At 42.1% G+C, this 22,025-nt stretch overlaps 1 protein-coding gene across 2 annotated transcripts in view; it reads left to right on the top strand.

Annotated features, from left to right (window-relative positions):
• TYR (tyrosinase) overlaps positions 1–22,025 on the top strand; it is a 54,314-nt gene that overhangs the window by 17,079 nt on the left and 15,210 nt on the right. For both annotated transcript variants that reach the window (XM_026109125.2, XM_064505153.1), the window contains exon 3: positions 5,319–5,466. In XM_026109125.2, the coding sequence (XP_025964910.2) occupies positions 5,319–5,466 (148 nt within the window). The remainder of the gene's footprint in view (positions 1–5,318; positions 5,467–22,025) is intronic.

The following is a 22,025-nucleotide window of genomic DNA, read 5'->3' as shown; positions in this document are numbered from 1 at the left end:
TGGACACAAGAAGAGGATGGAATATCAGTCTAGCTCTTAAGCAGCAAGTAAGATCAGAACTGCAGGTGAAATAGTTGGGTTTATTCTTTGCACAGTTCAGTTTTGGTGTGACACCTTTAATGCTACCTCTTACGAATAAGAGATGGCTGAAAAACTTAGAATTTCCTTTTTTATGGGAGAATTCCACATTTGAAATGAGTCTATTCATGGCAACCTCAATGAAAATCAGTGCCTTCCAAGTTTTGCACAAAGTAACAAAAGAGTATTTTATTTTTTATTTCTAAAATTGTATATTACTTTCACTATTCATGAATTAAATCATGACACATGGTATCAAGTCAAGCCATGTCATAGCATTCCATTGTCTGTCACAGTCATGTATCGATACTATTGTTCTGTCATGAAATAATGGAATAAAACATCAAACACTTCAAAATTTAATTTCATTTTAATGGGACATTTTCCTTTTTTTCTGAAATGAAAGATTTTCCTCTAGAAAACTTTTCTCAGTATTTTCACTGTGATCTATATAGCTCATGAAAAATGGTTTCTCAAAATGAAGTTTTCCAACGGAAAACTTCTAATTAAAAAAGTTTTCGCTTACAGCCAACATTTCTCACGCAGTTCAAACTTTCAACCTCTGGGTAGATTTATGCTGCACACAGAGAAAATGCTGTCAAGTCCCAGCAGGCCATTACCAGAGAACCAGAAAGACTGTTCAGTCCAGACCAGAGTGTACAAGCATCATTTTAAGAAAAACTGGATGGTGACGTGGTCTAAATTAGATAATCATGAACCTTCATTTATTACAGCCCCGTACACCAAATTCTGCAGATCTTGCAGCTACCTCACTGTAGCAAGATTACAGTAATCACTGGAGGAAAATGTGTAAGATTTAACTCTGAAAAGTTTCCTATAAGATTGCCAAGGGCAAAAAAACTCCACCAATGTAAGCCAGAAGAACATCACTAACTTCAAAGACCTGTGAGGATATGGCCTTAAAAATGTTATCTTTTTCTCTTCCTTTCTATTTTAAAGTAGATGCGTCTATCTGACTTGCACTTTTCTAAAATGTGGAAACCTTATTAAAGAAAAATAATTTCCAGGGAGACTGGGAGTAAGTATGACAGTCAGGTGGACTCAGACATTCAACATGCAAAGCAGAATTCAGCCTCGAAAGTCACTGCTGTCCAAACCACACGCCTAGAAAGTCATACACAACCAAATTTTATTTTATAAGAAAAACAATTATGCAACTAAAGAAGCCTGCAAAGCTATTATAAGTAGGTTATAATAAATCGGTTAATGTAATAATGTTGTAATAATAAGTACAGACATTAAGCAGTTCACTAAAATAATCAGAAGAGGCAGGCTTATTAAAATTGTTCCTCCTTTACTGTAGCACCAAATACTGATAACGCTCTCTGAGCTCTGTGTACCCTTTGAGATCAGCTCAACACTTGCTGCCCTTCATTCACTGGCAAATGAGAAGCGGAGGAAAACAGTACTCACTTTTAATGCATAAAGCTTTGTGCTTGACTGATTGTACATGGACTTCTCCTGTCTCTGTTGCTAGACTATAAAACCTGCAGTTAATATAATTCAATACTCTCTATTAAAAGACATACACCTGACCCAACTGCATGTTTAATGAGAACCACCTATATATCATCCTAAAAAAGTGTCAGGCAGCCTTAATTGTAGGTGGCATCTTTAGCTCCTCCTATAATAAACTTTGGGCTGGATCCTTATCTGATTTAATTTGGCCTGGCTCCAGCAAAGCTAGCTCAGCTCCTCTGAATCACTGTCATTGATTTATAGTGCTATGAGCACAAGCAGGATCAGGTTTATGATGTCTTAAAAATGTGATTTGTCCCTTATTGAAATCATTGGCAAAACTTTCATGTGCCTCAGTGATGTAAGATCTATGCCCTAATGACTATTTCTAGTACACTGTAATCAAATGAGGGTTTAAAAGGATGTCTGAATGATACAGTGTCCTGTACTGGCCACGTGATTTAACAGCTCACTGCCATCAGGGACAGTCCTGCTGCTCTGTGCTATCTCCTCCATCCTCCAGTCAGTCGCTCTCCCACTTTTTTGGTACCAGCTCTGGGGCTCATCATATCATTTCACAAGATAATGTACCACAGCAGCCTGAAAAAAAAAAAAAAAGAAAAAGGCATCCTTCCCCCCAGTGTAGTTTTCTGCTAGATTAGTGACTTAAATCACCTCACAGAAGGCCTGACAAGAGCAACATTTAATACAAAGGACAGCAACAGCATGGAGCAAGGCAAGAGAAGGAAGCGGAGCTTCCCCTTTTTAGAGGTGAGGAGCTGTTATTTCAGCTCACTGCGGCTTGTAGATCTGGAGCCTTACATTTGCAGGAGAAGGGAATTCACCACAGCCGCCTCAGCAAAGTTTCCCACATGCTGGAAAAAACCTCTTCTCGCATATTCTCTTTGTCTTTATCCCATTTCATAGTGCGTCACCCTGAATACATGATTGTTCTGAATCCTTCTGGAAAGAGAGAAATTCTTTTCTGAGAGAGAAGAATTCAGATGAAACCCGAATAAGGCTAGTAAAACAAATAAAGTAATATTGCACTATGGTTTTATCCCTGCTAGCTGTACTATTTATATAGAGTTTCCATAGGAAGAAACCAGATAATAAAACTTCATATATATTTAGCATACAGTTAAACATGATTTCACCTTTGACACTGATTGAATGCACCCCAATTAATTGGGGGGGGTGGGGTGCTAATGCTGTTCCTGTTACAGAGCTTTTGATCATTAAGATAGATTGCTCATGTGCACAGGTTCCATGAAAAGTTGTCCAGAGCCAAAAGGAGTGTTCTGAATATCCCTCCTAAATTATTAGATCAAGTGTTTACAACACATTAAGAAATGTTAAGAAGCATTCCAAATCTGATGTAAAACATCTAGCTTTTTGCCTAGATTATACAAAGTTCTGTCCTCCCTTCACCATACTGATCCTGCAGCTGAATATAAGTGAAATAATTACTTCATAATGAAATACAAATAGATATTTTTCAGCTAATATTCACAAGGATTTCATATTAGGGGTCTTTCTATATCAGCTGATTCCCTTGATCACCAGCTGTGGCCATCAGCAAAGACGACCAAAATTGCTACCAGCAGTTCCTGTGAGTTCTTGCCTGACTGTCAATGCACATCATTCTTTATAAAACATTTGCAAATACTTTATTTTGCTGTTTCCTCTGAATGGCAGCTAAATAACATAACATTCACCATCAGGAAAGTTTCTGTGGGCAGGATTTTCACTGTGAGATCTTCAACTATGGCTATATATGTCACCATGCAGCATCTTCAATAATCCTTCTCCATATCTCATGCAAACCTGCAGCTATCTGTAGGCATCAACATGTTCCTTTTTCTCCCCTAAATCAAGACTCACACCCCTGGAAGTCTTGCATTTTTCATCACAAGCCAACGCTATTTCCTCCAACTCTCCTGATGCTCTGTTTTCTTCTCTGGCTTCCCTTGAATGTCTCAGAAATCTTTATTATAATATTACAGTTGTAAATATGGGTGGTTGTTATGATATATTGCTTCCTAGGTGCCACAGCTATGGTATGATCCCCTTTATAATTAGCATCATTTTATGGCAGAAGTTTTTCCCCCCTTTGCAGAGGTTAGTAGACAAGGAACAGCCTGATGATGTAATTTAACAGCACAAAGAGATTAAATGATTTCACCCAGCTCACAATGGGATCTAAAACTCATATTTTCAAGTTGATAAGATATGACTCCACTCATAAGATATCTCTGGTCGGGTTTCAATTAATACTTAACGTGGCCCAGGAGAAGAAAACCTGAACAGCAGAACAATTTGAACGGTGAACCTGACTTCCTCAGCATACCTGTTTCTTTTTGGGGAGAAGAGGTAATTTTGGACCAGCTCTAGTTCTGTTCTGTGAACTGAACACCCACTGATGGCTGGCACATGTCAGGCTTCCTCCAGAAGAATCCAGCTTGCAAAGTCAGAAACTGCCCTCTGTCATGAGTCACAGCATGAAACAGATGGACTGTTGTGAGTTTTGCGTAAAAAACATACTGCTGGCCCACATTAAAATACTACTTCTTGGTCCAAACAAGTAAATAAAGCAGGTGTTCAAAGTGTGTGAGACATTTCTCAAAGAGAAGAGCTAAAATTTCTCCTTTCCTTGCCTTACAATCTTGACAAACTGCAACCATTCTGGGAAAGCACAGAGGACCAGCACAGTGTTAGTAGCCCTTTTTATCTAATTATAATTTGTAAAGATGTTTTAATGTCTATCCACTATGCTTCCCCATCCTACAGCTTACAGAAATTCTGAGAAACAGACTGCTTCAGGAACCAAATCAAAGAGACATATCAGAGAGTCTTGGTTAAACGGTAGAACTAACATCAGTTTCAAAAATAGATTGGGAGGACAATATACATTTCTGCTTTTATTCTCCCAGAGATTCCCAGAGAAGCCTCAGACAAGGCTGAGTTGACTTTCATTTGGAGTCCTTGCAAGTAGGGAGGAAGCTTTGCTGTCAGGAGGCTGAGAAGGGCAACCCACTTCAGAGCTGAGGTGTGAGCAGGCTACCAAGATGGAAGCTGATGGAGAGACTCATCTTCCTGCATTTCCCATTTTGGGGTTGGTCTGTGTGGCCTTCTCTCAAAGCCTGCATTCGAAGTGATCTTGAAAATAATGTTAATCCATAGACTTTCCTGCTGAAAGGATCATTCAATCGACTATTTACCAAATCCTTTTGTCAAGACTAAAGTTTATACCTCGGTGCCTTCTATCAGTGAAGGAACGTGTTCTGTAGAGACAAGCGATATTAAACACTATTAAAGATGGTCGTTGTTTCAGTATATGATGAGATACAATAGCCTGTTTTATCTTAAGAACCTATAAGTATAGAGATCAAAAATGAAAAAAGTGAGTAAATTTACTCGACAGCAATACATGTATATGCAGAAATGTCTCCAGAGATTAGGTTGCCTTTTAACAGTTAGACACAATGGACAAAGAAATTTAAAAATATAAAGCAATTAAGCAGTATATTTGCTGACATGCTGCATTAGCTACATGGAAGGAGTTTTAATTTAGCTTATTCGGATTTCATCTTTGCTATGCCTTTGAAATGTATTAGCACTCCTTTACATGTTTTCCTGAGCTCTTGTTTTAAAAGCTGAACATAAATGAAGAGAAAGTAGGTACTCTGATCTTGAGTTTTACTGGAGAAAGAATTATACGTGTTGTTGTATCAGCATATGATTTCCCTTTCAACATGCAGGCTTTGCTGATCCACACACTGCAATATCAAACACATCTCAGAGCGGGATGCACAATGCACTTCACATCTACATGAATGGCTCCATGTCCGAAGTACAAGGCTCTGCAAACGATCCTATCTTTGTACTGCACCATGCCTTTGTTGACAGGTGAGTTTAATTCTTCTTGGTAAACCTGATTTATTTTGTGTTTTTACAGTGTACTTTTCACCTACATATAAAAACTGCAAATATTTTACATGCCATGACATGCACAGTATTTTCAAACATGTAGAATTGAGCTCTGCTGCTGTTTGAGAGCAAGTGTGTTATAACTTTCCTAACCTGTCTGAATGTTCACTGGATTAAATGTCATTTGAAAAGTTGACAAATGCATTCAGCTTTTATTACCAAGGTAAAAATAGTCTTTCGGTGATGTCATAGTGATTAATATATATGGAAGTGTATGTCAAGGAGTTTGGACCAAAAGTGCATGACTCATTTTAACACAACTATAATCAGTTGGAGTAATTCCTTTACATTCCAAATGTCAGTGCTGTTTTAATTTCTCTTCCGTAAGGAAAATTCTAGCGTGTTATCCATAAATAAAGAAGTAAAAATTCGTATATCAGTGTGACAAACAAAATTGTGACTCTCTCTTGCTGGAATAAAAGGCTACAGCTGTGCAGATGGAGAGGAAAGCAAACAGAGGGATGTCATGTTTATTAATAAGAAAGAGTAGGGGAGTGCAGTTCTGCAAAAAGAGAAGGAAATTGCTATGCTAAGGCATAGAACTGCATCCCAAGATTTAATGGTGATCTTAAAATTTTCTGTATGCCTCTATAATATATGTGACCAGCTACAACAATTTACTGTGTACACAAAACTGTGAAGACTAAAGGGCAATAAAGAAGAAAGTTAGCTAAAAAGACTGCAAAACCATACAAACAACACTTTAAAATTATGTTGAAATTCCCTAGATTTTTCTAAGTTGCTGCCCAGATAGTTGTGAACAGTAATGATAAAAAAGAACAGTTTCTTGTCCAGTCCCTTTATGTTGCACCTTTATCCTGTCTGCAGACCTGGGAAGGCAGCAGCAGACTCTTTGGTTTAAAAGACATAATTCAATTGCAGTAAACAAAAGTAAGCAAGACCAACAGCCGCCCAGGATCTAGACCTAAGAAGGTAGGTTTTTTTTGGGGGGGGGGGTTGTGTTTTTTTTTTTTTTTTTTTTTTTGAAATAAAAACATTCAGCTCCTTCAAAATTTGGTGCCATTCCCTCTAAGAAAGATTTGTGTATGTCTGGAAGATTGGCTTGTTCAAATCCTTTTCAACTCATTGTGCTCTTCTTATCAAGTCATTCAGTTGACTAGCTACCCTAGAAAGCTGGGTGTCATGAGCACTGGAAAAATTCATATTCAGGACAGAACTATTTCCCAACAAAAAACATTGTGGATCCTTTCATAAATTTGTATGTTCGGAAACCTACTGAGTGAGACCTAGCTTGCATGCAGCAAGGAGCTTATTCAGATGGAAAGGAAAATGGTTTCTTTATTTGGGTCATTGAGGCATGCAGAACAGCAGGGATGCAGATTACATCTTGAAGACATCGTCTTGCAGCGATGTTCTTTAATCTCAGGCAGTTCACGCCAAAACTCACATATAGAAGATAGTAGTGGGTATGAAAGAAAAGTTGGGTCTTTTTATCCTCTGTTTGTATATTCAATGAGCCTAACAGTTGTGTTCTTCATACCTTACCCATCTAAAAGCAGGGCGTCAGTCTAAGCAGGTCATCTAGGCGTCAGTGTGATGGTTCCTTCAAAGGATGACCCATCTATCTTTTGTTCCTATTGCTGTATGGTATAATTACTCTTCTGGAGGTGTTGATTTTGAAGCTCTTCTCTGTGAATAGCTTTTCTTCAGAACATTTTAAAAGTTAAACAGCATATCTTGGCTGCAGTTTAGCATATCCACTTTTTGACTGCTTAACAGGATGGATACACAAGGGTTTCAGGTGTGGTTACAAATTTCAGGTTTGGCACCTGGAAATTAACTTTCCAATGCCTAGACTATTAAAAACTGGATCATTTGAACATTCAGAGAAAAGGAACATTGAAGGAAAAGCATTATGCTCTGCAATGTCAAAATGATACTGTTTTCCTTAGATATTCACACTTGTATAAGACCTACGCATCTCAACTCCCACTCAGTGCAGGGCTTAAGTAGTACCTTGGTCTTCATGCTGACCCCTCCCACAGAGAAATTTCAGCTGTGGTTGTTATGAGCCTCCAGAAATTCTTTCCATAACTGTAATTGTTATCCATTTTAGAAGGCAAAACTATCTGCAAAAGATAATGTTATTATATCCTACTGGTGCAGAGGAAATAAATCACTGCGCAGGCACTGTGCGGACAGTGCAGAAAGCCATGATGTAGCCTCATCCCATCTGTGGCAGAATTTTACCAGTGATTTGCAGCTGCTGTATATATGGGCTTTAGTACACATGGATGTAAAAACTGATAATAATGCTGCCTTTTGTATAAGTGACAGAAGTGCATTAGCATGATTAGGGTTACTTAGCAGCCTTATCCATGACAGATTAATCATGCTTTTAGTTATAATTAATAAGTAGGTGACTGATAGGTAAGTACAGTACATTTTAAAAAACTGTTCCTCTCCTACATAGACTTTAAATCTGAAGGGCTGAGAAGAAGTTCTTTTCTGAGAAGCAAGCAAGCATACAAAGAATAGAGGATAATGGGAGAAACGGTCTCTACTTCAGCAGAAACATTTTTTTTGGTCCATATCAGCTCTTCTGGTTTGGGCACAGCACTTTTGAACTGGTTGCTTACCACTGCATTGGGCTGATGGACTTTAACTAACTAACTGTTCTGCCTAGTAGACTATCTCCTCCAGGCTTTGGTGAGGACATGGAGGGCTGTGAGGCAGGAGTTTGTTGGCAAAGGGCGAAAAAGACCTAGAGAGAGGCAACTGCAGGTCTTTCAGGTCTCTCAAAGGCACTGAACAGCTCTGTGTCAGGCAATCAAGGGTGGTTCACCTCTTTAAGCATCTGTGTAGGACTTAGAAGAGGGATTCCTCCCTCCACTGCGGAGTTTCTTGTGTGAAACGCAGCATGTAGTTTGCTTTCCAAAACTCACATCTCCTGGAGATGTGTTTCCCTCCCATCGATTTAAACAAGAAAGGGGTGCCTGAAGACTTTTGAGGAGCTGTTGATCTAAGCTTCAGCTAACCCATCTGTAAAGTGGGTGATACTAAATGCCTACGCAACAGGGACACTGTCAGGGTAAATGCATTAGCGACTGTGAAATGCTCAGTTACGACCATAATAGGAGTGATAGAAGTAAGGCAATAGATCATTGGAACTGATTTTATATAGAAACATATGGTACAGAGGAGGATAAACAAGTGTATATGGAGTTTGCTGACAGGTGTGAGCCAAATGCTAGGAGTTATATTCCAAACGGAGCAACAGTCAGCTCCCATCTGCTGCTCACCCCAGCCTTACCTACCAGGCCTGATGCACAGGAAGAGGGAAGGATGGACAGGGCAGAGGCGTATCTGAGCAGATCTTCCGGGTACAAAGCAAAGCATTTGCTCACAAACACTCCTCTTTTTTCAGGCTATTCCTTTCCAGAAGTGCAGAAGTATCAGGGCACCTAGGCAACAGTTTTCCTAGCAATCATAAATTGGTTCCTCACCTCCTGTTTGCTAGCTAGCAGATTAAGGGATTAAACCCCAGTGCTCGGTAAAAGCAGGTGACTACCCTGAAAATTATTAATTGTTAATTGAATGGCTTAAAAAAACCACGTAGATTCAACAAAATATACATTCAGCAAAAATGAAAGCTTTTTTAGCTCTGTGAAGCATTTCTCTTAATTGCAAATCTCTTGCCATTCAGATATGCTCTACAGTCAGCACAAGGGAATAACAAGGGAGGAGTCAGCCCACTCTAGCTGGAAGGAGCAGCTGCAAAAGCAGTGAAAGCAAGAGCCCACAGTCACAGTAGAGCTCACTAGGGTGTTTTCTGAGCTCTGAAAAGGAATTATATCTTCTGTGCTGATTCTTTCAGTCACTCCATCCCCATAACCACACAGGATCTACAGCTGGCTCTCCCTGCTCCTCTGTCCTTTCTTTCTTCCATCTTTCTTCTCACTTGTTCTGAACCTCTTCTCTCCATTTAGCTTTTCTTTCCCATCCCACCCCAACACTTCTCCTCATAAACAGCAAGAATAACTGAATAGCAACCAGGAATATGAATTGCCATTAGCTGTTATTAAAGATCTCCATGCTACTTTTTGCTTGTATAGCGGCTAGCACAACAGGGCCCCAGTTCTCATCTAGTTTCTGTGTTCTGCAGTAATGGACAGGGTTTATTATGATAGTATGGATGACTTTCAAAGGCACTGATTTTGGTCCAGGCAATTTACAAATGATTTTCTAGAGATGCACAATATGATGTAGACTTTCACTCTCTTTACACATAATATCTTTAAGATTCAGTCCTGTTAGACTGTTCTTGTTCAGCTAGGGTGATTTTCCAGGGTGTCAAAGTGGTGCTATTGCAAAAGCACCTTTTTCTCCAGCCTTAATGAAAGTGGACATGCAGTTCAAAATGCTGCTGCAAATGTGTTACACTAGCCGAGTGTTCTGACCCGGTATTCCCCTCTGTTTATACCCTTCTACCATTTGTTTGCTCTTTGTCACATCAGACTTGAACTGCCGGTCTTTATTTTCAAGGCCCTTCACTTTCATCCCCAAATCATCCCATATTCGTTGCTATGGAATTCACTCACCCCACCAACACGTTTGTGGTATCAATCTCTGTCTTACATCTGTTCAGCATCCAAACAAGTCTGTCCATGCTCCTCCTGGTTGGGAACTGGTCACCCTACACGTCCACAGTTCTTATCTTAGGCATGATGCCTGCAGAAATCTAGGATGATGGTAGACTGAAACCTTCTCTCAGTGCGCTGCCCAGTACTGCCCCACTGCATTGTTTCCTGGTACTCATCCCATCTGTATTCATCTCTTGTCTCTTGTCCCACGTATAAATTATAAGCTCTCCAAGGAAGGGACTGTCCAATTGTTTTGGTCTGTGCAGCACCTGACATAATTATTCTTATCATCTGACTAGGACTCTAAAGTGCCAAAGCAATGTGAGCAACAGGAAAGAGCGGTTGCTTCTTTTGCAATTCAGTGAAGTGGCAATAACAAGAGACACCTGGGCAGCCGCGTGCTGATCTTCTTGATTCAGTAGTGACTCCTTTGCTTGTTGCCACACAGGACTAAATTCTTGCACTAAGGAGACAAAAGCCTTCTGGTGTGTGTGTCTAGGCGTGCATGTGTGTGTGCACACGAGCACACTCTGCCAAAAGCAGTCCGAGTTAAGTGTAATACATGCAGGGAGTGGAGACACTGTCACCTGCAGCCGCTCTAACATTTCCAAACAGATGCAGGGGAAACTCTCCTAGACATCAGCTTCAGAGCCCCATGAAATACCACTAATTCTGCTTGATCGAGACAAGTGTCTCTGGGCTGTTCAGCAACATCAGCTGCAATAAACTCCTCTGCAGGATGCTAAAATAACCCATTCTGCTTCAGTGGCAGGCTGGAGCGGGGAGCTTTAGGAAATGCCAGACTCTGGCTTATCCCAGACTCTAACAACAAAATGTTTGTTATCTCATTGATTATGAGTGAGGTGTTAAATTGAAAAGCACGTATGGAGCAATCTGTTCAAAAATGTATCAGAAAACAAAAACTACACACCCTGATTTGCACGCCAGCAGCACCCCATCCACTAACTCAACAGAACGGACATTTTCAGTCCCTGTGGAAACAATATACTCATTATCTTGCCAGTTCTTTCATTCCCCCAAAAGTCAACATTACGTCAAAAAGTGATTTTGTGGGAAAATATTCTAACAAGAAGAAATTTGATTTTCACTCACAGGAGATGTCAAAATAAAAGCCTCTTATTTTTATTCTGTTTTTGAAACAGAACATTTTCATTTTCTCTTAAATGTCATCTCAGGTTTTTGAAACCAAAAAATGGCACAAGAAAAAGCAAGTTGTTCTCTTGTTTTGAAATGTTGACAGGAAACAAGAACTTTTTTTTAGCAGTTCAAAACTATTTGCTTCAAGAATTTGGAACATTTCAAGTGAAATCATTCAAAAAGGATCATTAGAAATTCTTGTAAGGCAACACTGGTTTTTCCAGACTTGTTTAATACATGAAATAAGAGTCATTCCTTTCCCTGAACTGTCTCCAGTGGGAGACAACACAGACAAAGCATGAGGCAAAGGAAGTATTATCCCCATTTGGTATTTGGAAAATGTAGGCACACAGAAACAAGTGACTTAAGCACAGCTAGCATGGAGATTGTAATGCAATAGCATTGCAGCTAATAATAAAGGAGTGTAAAAATGGAGAAGTCACTGCATAAGTCACTGACTGCGATTAATTTTCTCTCTTGATATGGGCACAGCAATACTCACTGCTTTTTAGAGGTATGTTTGCAAAAAATGATGACCCAGGCTAAAAGTCATATTTTTCTGGAACTGAATGAACTACGGCTTGGAGCCATATCAAAACTGTTAGACAAAGGCAGGTCGAGAGGCTGCCATTAGCAATGTACCTCCTCCCACAGTAACGTAAACCCACAGTCCTTCTGCATCAGGTCAGCTTAGAGTCTTACTGTGTCCCGCACCGTATCCTTCCAAGCACCTGCCTAAATGCAGTAGATGAGGTGAAGTCCTCTCCATAACTGTCCCTGGCCGGAAGGACAAACATGGTTAAGGTCCCTGAGAAAAAGCATGAACATCACTGGACTACTGCTTTTCCCAGGGATAACCTAGTACAGTTTTTAAAAGTCCAGCCCCTGGGAATTGCTGCTGGCCTAGGAATATTCTGTGCTGCTTCCAGAACAGGGTTGAGGTGATGGTATGTAGCGGAACAGCCCCTAATGCTCCCAAATACTACCTTACCCCATAAGTTTTTGCATTTCATAATATATTCTTTGATATCCAGCAGTGAGGTGAAGTCTTGGAGAAGCTGGTAGGTGTGACAGTCATTCCACACTCAGGATAAATATCTATATCCTTTATGTTGTCCTTTGGAATGAAACATCTGGGATATAAAGTGACCCTACAAAGCAGGTCTGTGTTCACAGTGGGACAGAGATGTGAGTGCTGGGGGTGGGAAAGTTATTTCCCCACCTTCGAAGCCCCCAGGGAAATTAATTACTTTTTTTGCAAAGCCTCCTGGGTGGCAGCTGCTCGTCAGACTTTTTCTCCCGTGCTGAGGAGAGCTCTGACGAGCATGCCCAACGCACCTCCCGCCAGCCGGCTCTGCAGCGTGGGACCGTGCCGGCCAGCGGGGAAACCCCGCTCTCGCCCTTCTCGGATGAGTAGCGAAATTGCTTCGGCACTGGCTGCTGTTGTGCTGGGAGCCACCACATCACAGAACCCAGCAGCGTTTTACGAGGTAGAATATCAGAGAAAGAAAACTGGTCCCCGGCAGTTTCATTTCAGGGTGGACCAGAAGAGACATCGGTCACAAGCTTTATCGGCACCCACAGCCTCCTACCACAAGTACAAGATAGACAGTAGATCAGTACTGGAGGGGTGGGAAACCCAAGCACAGAATTTTTTAGAAACTGTAGCAGAGAAGACTTTGTTTTAATTCTGCTTCCCTTTGGGGATGTCTACAAATTTCTTTGCAGGAGGACACAAACTCCCTCTCTTCTCATGTAGCCCTCACGTAGTTGCGCTCAGCTAGCAGTAAACCTGAGCTGATAACCCTCCCCTCTTAACCTCTTAGGCTTAGTATCATGTTCGCCAGAGCTACTTAGCTTGTCTGATGGAGCTGACTCACTCAAAGTGGGCTCAGTATGTGGGTAGAGCGAGTTCTCATCTACTGCAAAATACCACATAAATATATCCATAGAAAACAGAGTGTAAGTGGGAAGGTTGGGGTGTTGCTGAGAAACACAGCTCCCCAGTATCTCTCCTTTAATATCCTTGTGTCTGGGGCTGAAACGCAAACCGTACACTGAGACACTGAAGCTGGGCTATTACATCTATTTTGGTAAGGAGATTGGGGTTCCTGCTACGGCAGCTCCCAAGCACCCAAAGGGATATAGGAGCAGCCTCGGAGGGTCACACCACAGGTCCCTCTAACCCATATCATGTCTCCAGTGGTGGCCAGGAGCAGATGGGTAGGGAAGAAATACAGGTTTACAGCAACCTTGCACCTGCTTTTTACCTATACATATATAAAACTTACAGTGCTGCAGATCTACCTTGTTTTAGGGGAATGGGGAAAGGAAGGTTAAGCAGACATCTCGAGGGATATGTGTGTAATACAATAGCTGGCAATCTCAGCTGCCATGTCATTATTCAGGTTAGATGTTTGTAATGATCCATTCTGCTCCTAAAATCAATGATATAGGAGGTTCAGTTCAAATAGTTTGATTTAAAGTGCATGTTTTATATCACTGTTACGGCAAGATTTTAGTTCACTGAATGCAGTTATAAGATGGACCGCTTTGCATACTACTACACATTATGCAAGTGATTAGTGTTTTTTAAAAGGAAAGGTTACTTTGCCCAGAAAATGGGCAAGAGCAATATCATTAGTCTTCACCTGTTCTCGTAGTGCTAGAGGAGGAGAAAGCTCTCTCTGTGATACAGTGATCAAGACAAACTCTAACGCAGACAGCCAGTATAGCATTGAATTTCCTTCCTGCAGCACTTCTGCAATAATAGCTGCCATAATTGTTCAAATTGTAAAAAATCACAAGAAAACATGGTACTTTTCTCACCCACATGTAGGTACCTTCTATTCATCAAAAGAAATTATCACTTTGCTACCGTAGATGTGATTTATATTTTACATGCCCTTGTGAACCTCAATAATGACAATCTCTCAGTCTCAAAAGAAATGAATTACAGAGCACAGGAGCGGGTTACATAGAGTCAGTCCAGCTACCTCCACAGCAGTCCATTTTAATCTGCTTGTTATCTTTCCCTTCAGGGGAAACTAGTTATTAAACTTTGGTGCAATTGGCATTTGTACTATCTCTTTCTTCAAGTGATGTCTTGCTGTAGCTGTAAGCTGTGGTAATGATGAACCTGAGAAAGTTAACACAGGAAACATACTCCAGCAAATGTTAACTCTCTTTTTCCTGCAGCACATCATTGCATTTGTATTTTCTTATTTACGAAGGACAGAGGCACACCATCATCTGTCATAAATACCTTGGCTTTTACAGTGTCAGAGAACATCAGGGACATAAATCTGAATGTGAAATGAATACTTTTAACCAAAAATTGCCCTGGTTTTACAGCAAGGGGTGAAATAACACACGTTATGACAGCTATTTTAAGGAACAGTAATTCCACTCCTGCATCAAGCTAGAGTCACTGCTGACTTTCACTGGTATAAAGCTGAGCCTGACTCAACTAAGGAAAGCGATAGAGTTTAGATCAGAAATCTGACTGAATCTCAGCTCAGCTAAGCCTGACCTAGTCACCTTTTTTCTAGGAAAGGTGTAGAATAATCTTCAGTAGCAGTTAGCTTGCTCTATCGATAACTGTATTACAATTAGGCAACCACCTAGTCCCACATTAGATTATAGTCACGTTTTTCTGCACAGATTCTTAGACAATTTCCAATGCTGAGCTCCTGCCATGAGTGCAGTGAGTGATGTGCTTATCCATTATCTCCTTCTCCAGCAGGAATAAAGCTCTTCATGTTGTAATCCATCAGCAACCGATCAAATATGGGCTGGGCTCAGTACTTGTTGGTTCAACCTACACCATTTCCTGAAAAGGGAGGGGAGGAGAATCTTTCCGTCAGATTCATTGACTGGAATACTGAGTTACAAGGCTGCCCAGCAGGTTGGGCTTCATCATACAGCAGCTGTGCCCTAGACCTATATGCTACAGGATCCCAGCAGCCATATGGGTCTCCTGGGAATAGTTAGGTATTTAAGAATATGATTCCTGGGGGTCAACACAGTGAATGGGGAAGAGAAAGCTGAGCATTCAGCAGCTCTCTCTGTGAGAGGAACAGCACTTATTCCTACTCTCCTGGCATCCAGCTTTCTGTATTTAGGGTCGTTACGTGTGAATCCTCTTGTGGACTCAGGTGCCTAAGCAGCTTTTTCTCACAATAGAGGTTGGTGGAGCTGCAACCTGTTTTCTTCTAAGAGAAAACTGCTTAGAGCACTTCATTATTACTGTACCAGTGACTGGAGCATGCATAGCCCTCTGCACCCACGTGGGCATGCTGAGCAGCAGGGAGAGACCCCACCACATATTCTCCAGCTGGCTATGGTTACTTCATTGTTTGACATAAAGAGAAACAGTTTCAGCTGAAATGGCTGAAGATCCTTTCTCTTCCCCTAATCCTAGAGGGGTGGTGAGGGCATTTTACAGATAAGGGGAAAAATGCTTAGGGGAGGGAAGGAAGATACAAGGATATCTTCCTGTCTTAGGGATAGAGGGAAGATAGTCATATCCCAGGTGATCGCAGTAACCTTGAAGCTTTCAGTAGAGTCAGACGTGGGCAAAGAAAGGAGCACTGGTTGTCTCTTAGATGGGACTGGTCATGCTGCATTACGCCTGTACTCTCTCCTCCCTTTTGTTTCCTTTATCTGGCTCTCTCCAAGCTCCCAGTTTGTGGTGTGCCACAAATGAGAACAAAGGAGGTGGAAGGAAGTGCAGATGCTTGCAGTGGGATGGTGAAGCAGGCCAGTGCCAAGATCCTCAGATGCCACACGGCTCCCCAGTTCTGTGATACTTTTGTAGGGAGTATGAAGATGTCAATATGGTACATATTATTATAATGCATCCAGAGAACTGCCCTTCAGGAACAGCCTGCAGACAATGTCAGTCTGGCTAGACAAGCAAGGTGCTTCGTGCTGAGTGTGCATTGCCCCTCACTATTGCAGGTGGTCTAGTACACCGCGGTCAACAAAAGCAAACAACTTTTTTAGTTAAGAAGGTGGAGTAAAGGTAAACAATATACCAGGCCAGACCTTCCGTGAAAATGAATATTCATATTTCAGAGACATGGCATTGATCTATATGGGAATAAACGCTGCATGATAAAACTTAGACTCACACTATTATGTGAAAGAGCAGCTCCACTGGGCTAAAACATCCCTTTTTGTCTGTTTTGGGCAGATCTTTGTTTAAAGTGTTAGCAGTTGCTGAGTCCAGTAGCTCCATAAAGCCAAGGATGCTACAGCTCCCTGTCCCCGGGTCCAGCCAAAACTGAGGCTGAGCACGTATTCCCAGTAAACACACATACACACAATAAATATACAAATATATGTGGCCAGCCACACACATCAACACAGAAAACACAGCACTCACACAAACACAAACAGCACAAATGGCCTTATCTTGTTCCTCTCTCTGGCTGACCAGGTTGAACACCCATCAGTGGAAAATACATATATATATCAGTGGAAAATACATATATATATATACATATACATATATATACATATATATGATGTGGATTCCCTAGTAACTGGCCTTACTCAGTCCTTCCAACAGCTGACACCTGGATCCCTGGTCTCCTCAGTTGCTGCTACCTGGATATATCGGCCCCTGAACTTGCAGACATACAGACACAGTGTGTGTGTAACTGCCTTAGATACATGGTCTGTCTGGTAGCTGCCTCTGAGTCCCCCTGGCTTACTAGTTCTCTCACCCGCAGATGCACATATAAATGGGTCTTTCTGGTAGCTAGTCCGGACCTACGATCTCACCAGTGGCCCATCACAGGCCCTGCAGTCTCTCTAGCAACTGTCTTGGACCTGTTCCCTCATGTAGGCAACTCTCAGACCACTCTGGTCTCTCCAACAGATTGTCCAGGCTTGTGATCATTCTGATATCTGGCTCCAAAACCTCCTATCTATTCACTGCCTCATCTGGCTTCATGTTTGCCAGCAATCGCACGCTGACGTACACACCCCCACAATATGCGTATTTTCTGGTCTCTCCAGTTGCTGGCACCCAGACACACAGGGCTCTGTGAACCATGGTCTGACTACAGTTGCTGGCACTTAGACCTCCATACACACACATGCACACCCAAGAGAGAGCCCTGCACCCAGGGAAATACTTACTAAGAAGGAAGGATGGACTGTGCTGATCAGGTACAGGACATGGCCAGACAAGTGCATTGACCAGAACTTGTTTACACCCAGTCAGCCTTCCTTTTCTATCTATTTTCCCACACGTGTTCCTCCCCAAACCACCTTGACCTCTCTCTTTCCCCAACCTTGGCTTCTCCCCTAAACATCCCATAACAAGTCTTGTACAATGCCAAGATAGTCTTTCCCAGCATCCCATAACAAGTCCCACTCCCCAGAGGCAGTAATCTCCTCAGGCTGTAAGGTGATGGAGAAAGCCTCTCCTCTTGTCTCCTCTGGTGGGTTTCACACCTGGACCATGGGCCAATTGATCTCCTGTGACAGCCCTGGGAGCAGCCAGGTCAGGATGCTCTGTTTGCTCTGATTGGGGTACTGGGGTTCCTCCACCTGCTGCTGCTCATCCATGTTCCTTCATTTGTGGAGCTGAGCCTTCATTCACACAAACTAACAGAGTCGTACAGCCTGCATTTGAAAGGCAACCCCCTCTAAGCTGAGAGCTGGGCTTCTTTGGTTCTCTCCACACTGGCCAACAAGGAGGCCCTTGTATAACCTTTGGGGACATGATACCCGACTGCTAGCAGTGAAGCACACCCAGTGTGGTCTGGGCAATCCTTTGGCATTACAGCTCACCAGGACCAAGATGTATGGATTCTGAATGAACCTGCAACCAAAATTGTCCTTACCTGGGATTTCCCCTATGTATCAAGACATATAGAAGCATAGAATGAGAAGTATTCAGGTAGGAAGGGACCTGAACTTTCCAGGAGAGCCAAATTGTCCCAGGAAACACTCAGGTCAGAGCCCAGGATCACAGTGACCAGCTGCAGTGCAACTTGTAAGCAAGTGCCCTATATGTGAATGTGCCTGACAAGGTTATGATCAGTTCTTAGCTGCCGTATATATTCAAAACTGGCGAGTCCTTTGCTCATCTTTTTCGCAGTCCAGAAAGACCAGCCCAGCCAGGTGTCCTTTTGGAGCATGCAATGGTGTTACCCACAGCCAAGGTGAATGACGCACAAGTGCAGAATAGCCAGCAGGTGTGATCTTTATTCACATATAACACATTTGTCGTGATATTGGACCTCCTTGTTACCTTGCTATTCCAGTCTGTCTTTTTTTCATTTCTTCTTCTGTCTTTTTCTCCACCCAGCCTGTCCCAGCAGCCTCCCCTGTCCTGATCTGTTATAACACCGTATTGCTGGGAGCAAGATGAAGCACAGACCCACAAGAGCTGTCTCGCTCCCAGGCTTTTGCTCCCAGTTTCTTAGGGCACACTGGAAACAGAGTTCTCACCAGTCTTGGCCGTCCAAGGATGGTCCCATCACTCTCCAGGCAGAGGCAAAGACAGCTCACTCACAGCTCTACGTCTTCCACCTCTCCTACCCATCTAGCCCCGATCTCTGCCACACACCCATCTCAGTCTGTATATACTTACGTCCATGCTAAATCCACTTTGTAAGAACTATCATCAGACAGCCTGGTTGCTCCCGTTGTAGAGAAGATATCTTGGAGACAGAGCTTGCCCTGGTTGGCACTCCTCAACAGGCTCATCAAAGTGGAGGAAGGGTAGGTTTGGCACAGACTTTCAGGCAAACAGCCAGAGCTGCTGTCACCAATACTTGTCATCTTACCTTGTGTGAGCTGCCAGGTACTGCTGTGGAAGGAGTTGTGAGGAAGGCTGCAATAGCTCAGCGGTCTAGGTCAGGCTTGGCGCAATTTCCCCTCCTTTCTCCTTGTGCTCTGCGGTGCAGGAAGATAATGATGAGCATCATACAGGGCATCACATGAAGGGTAGCAGAGCAGGGTCACACAGCGTAAGCTATGCAGAGGAATCAGCGACTGGTGTTGGAGTGGCTGGACAGTTATTGCAGGGTTTCGTGGGAGAGGCGTTGTGCCCAAGGTTGCCCCACGCGCGCTGTAGCGTGGAAGTGACTGGAGAAGTCTAGAAGTTCCCCAACAGCCAGGACCAGGACACAGAGCGAGCATTGTAGCCCTGGGCAGTTCTCAGGAGTGATTCAACAGCAGGGAGACATGGCCGTAGAGATCTTGGCTGCGTTTCTCACAATAACTGAGGGCAGCATCTTAATTTTTAATTTTTAATCAGACACTTGCATTATGACCAGCACAATTTGTTTACAGTGAACCTAAGAGTCCCTGTAGCATCTTTAGCCTACTTAAAAAAAAAAAAAAAAAGACACTGCAGTATAACCGCATATGCTGGCAAACAGTACAACGCCTTGACTTTACGACCTCACCATTAGAAGCTCTTCCAGAACTGAAGCACCAATGTTTCTCCCAAACACTTAGGCTGGGAATTACCCGAGGTGACTTTGTAATATCAGGTGACTAGTGCCAACTTTTAAAGTGATGATTACTGTGCCCTAGTCCTTGGACTGGCACTTCAGCCCTCCTCAATTTTGTTTCCATTCTCCTTTCTTTCCACATGCTAATATATCTTGCTTGCCAGATTTATTTTACAGAATGTCCCGTCTCGTGATACTGGAATAAATGGTATGAGTGAGTTCTAAGGAATATTGTTCTGCCTTCCTTCTACCATCGTATGCCTGACCTAGCCTCTCTTTCACAGCTGCAAGTCAGCAATGAATGTCGCTATGTCAAATCTGGTGCAAGTAGTGACAAGGGTACACATTTGAATGTGATAAAGTGATAAGTTGAACTGTTATTACTGTCTGTGTGCATGCTTAGCAGAGGCATGAACTTACCAGGCTGAAGCTAATCAGAAACAAAGGGCAGTTTCACAGTTCCTTTAAGTCAGCATAACCTTGCACATGACCATCAGAAGAAACAGTCCTGCTCAGCTCTTGCTGCTGCGTGGTGGTGCTCAGTTCTGCTCCTCCCTTGTGCTGGTACTGACTTTCGCACAACGACATAATGCATCAGGTCTGGGTTTTTATCTGACCTCAGCTATCCCAGAACAAATTAAAAGAAATGAGATGGTTGATTTTAAACCAAATCTGTTGCTAGATTCTTTTTAAGGTAAGGCTGTACAAACACTTACAGCAAAGGCGAGGACAAGAAGGTAGAAGAAAGCAGGGCTGTATCATCTGTAGCAACATGGACATAAAGTGATCATGAACTGTCAGCATGAGAAGCAGAGTATAGTCCTTGTCCCACCGGGAACACAAGCAGCATCACACATGCTCCTGGCTACGTGGCAGTGAAATTCTTATACAGGTACACAGCCGTCTTCTTCCCACCTTCCTTCTCTCCAGCCCTCCTTAATTGCAGAGTAAAACGCCCTGGCTTAAACTTCTGGAAAATCTTCCTGAATGGCCGGTTAGGTTTACACTATGTGTCAGTGTCTCTGTGATCGTTCAGCACAAGGAAATCTTTAGGAAATATTTAAGATCTGCTTTCTCCTCTTACACTGCAAACTATCGAGTGTAGATCATGACGGTGGAGACGCACTGTTGGGAAACTGTTCTTAGAAGTGACTCTTCCCAAAACCATAAAGAAAACAGTTATTCCAATTGTTTTACTCTACTTTTTACAGGTTTTAAGTTTCTCTTCTTGTGAGCAACATCTTATATCAAAACACACAACACTAGCTAGAACAGTATGAAGTTATCCAGCCTACATACAGCAGTGCTGCTTATACTCTGCTTGATATTTCCCACTGGCAACATAAACCCATTTATTTTGACTCATCCTTTCATTAGCTATAATCCCTGTTGCATATATTATTCACAGAGCAATATGAATCCAGCTATATATTTTGGTGGCCTTTTTTTAATGATCCTCAAATCAATCTTGCTTTTTTTCCCCCCTACTCTTTAAACCAAGCTTTTTCAAATTAATTTTCTACTAAGGCTCATTTCATTTCACTTTGTATAATGTGGTATGTATGGAGCAGAACAACAAGGAAGATATTCAGATCCATTTTATATGCAATCAGATGGAAGTGATATATCCGTGTCTTTTATAGATGGCTTTAATTTTCTCTGTAAAAGTACCTTACCACACTAACACCCTTTGAAAAGCTGAAGTATATTTCTCTAAAATGAAAATTTAAGCTACTGAGGCATCAGCATACCTGGTGGGAATCCTTATAGCTTTTTATTGTATACCAGCTTGTTAGACCTAACCATGCTGGTACACACAAGTATTATTAGGGCTTACTAAAAGTCAGAGAGATCTGGATATAGATCTATAGCAAAACCATAAATGAAACTGAGACCACCTGCTTTGCAATGATGAAGTCTGACTCTTGGAGGCATCACAGTCTGGTAGGCACAGAGTGGCCCCGTAGTGGAGGTCCTGCTCCACTGCAGCGTATCTGGTGTGATCTTGGACAAGTCATTTTTACAATGTGCCTATATTCTCTAAAGTAAAATGGGACTCCTGAAAGTTCTCTAATACGCAAAAATAATTTTTTGGGCTCTTTTGACCTTTTGAGAATAATTCCAACCAGATAACATCCTTCAGTTATTTCTGAGTCAAGCACTCGATTTCTGATTGAACCAAAGAGTTAAAGTGATTGTGAATTTATACTGTCCCTGAATTAGTTGTTCCAAGGTT

This window comes from Dromaius novaehollandiae, chromosome 1 (genome assembly GCF_036370855.1).
Source record: "Dromaius novaehollandiae isolate bDroNov1 chromosome 1, bDroNov1.hap1, whole genome shotgun sequence".
In the NCBI taxonomy this organism is placed as follows: Eukaryota; Metazoa; Chordata; class Aves; order Casuariiformes; family Dromaiidae; genus Dromaius; species Dromaius novaehollandiae.
Note: the sequence above shows the minus strand (reverse complement) of the source record. Positions and strands in the feature narration are given on the sequence as shown.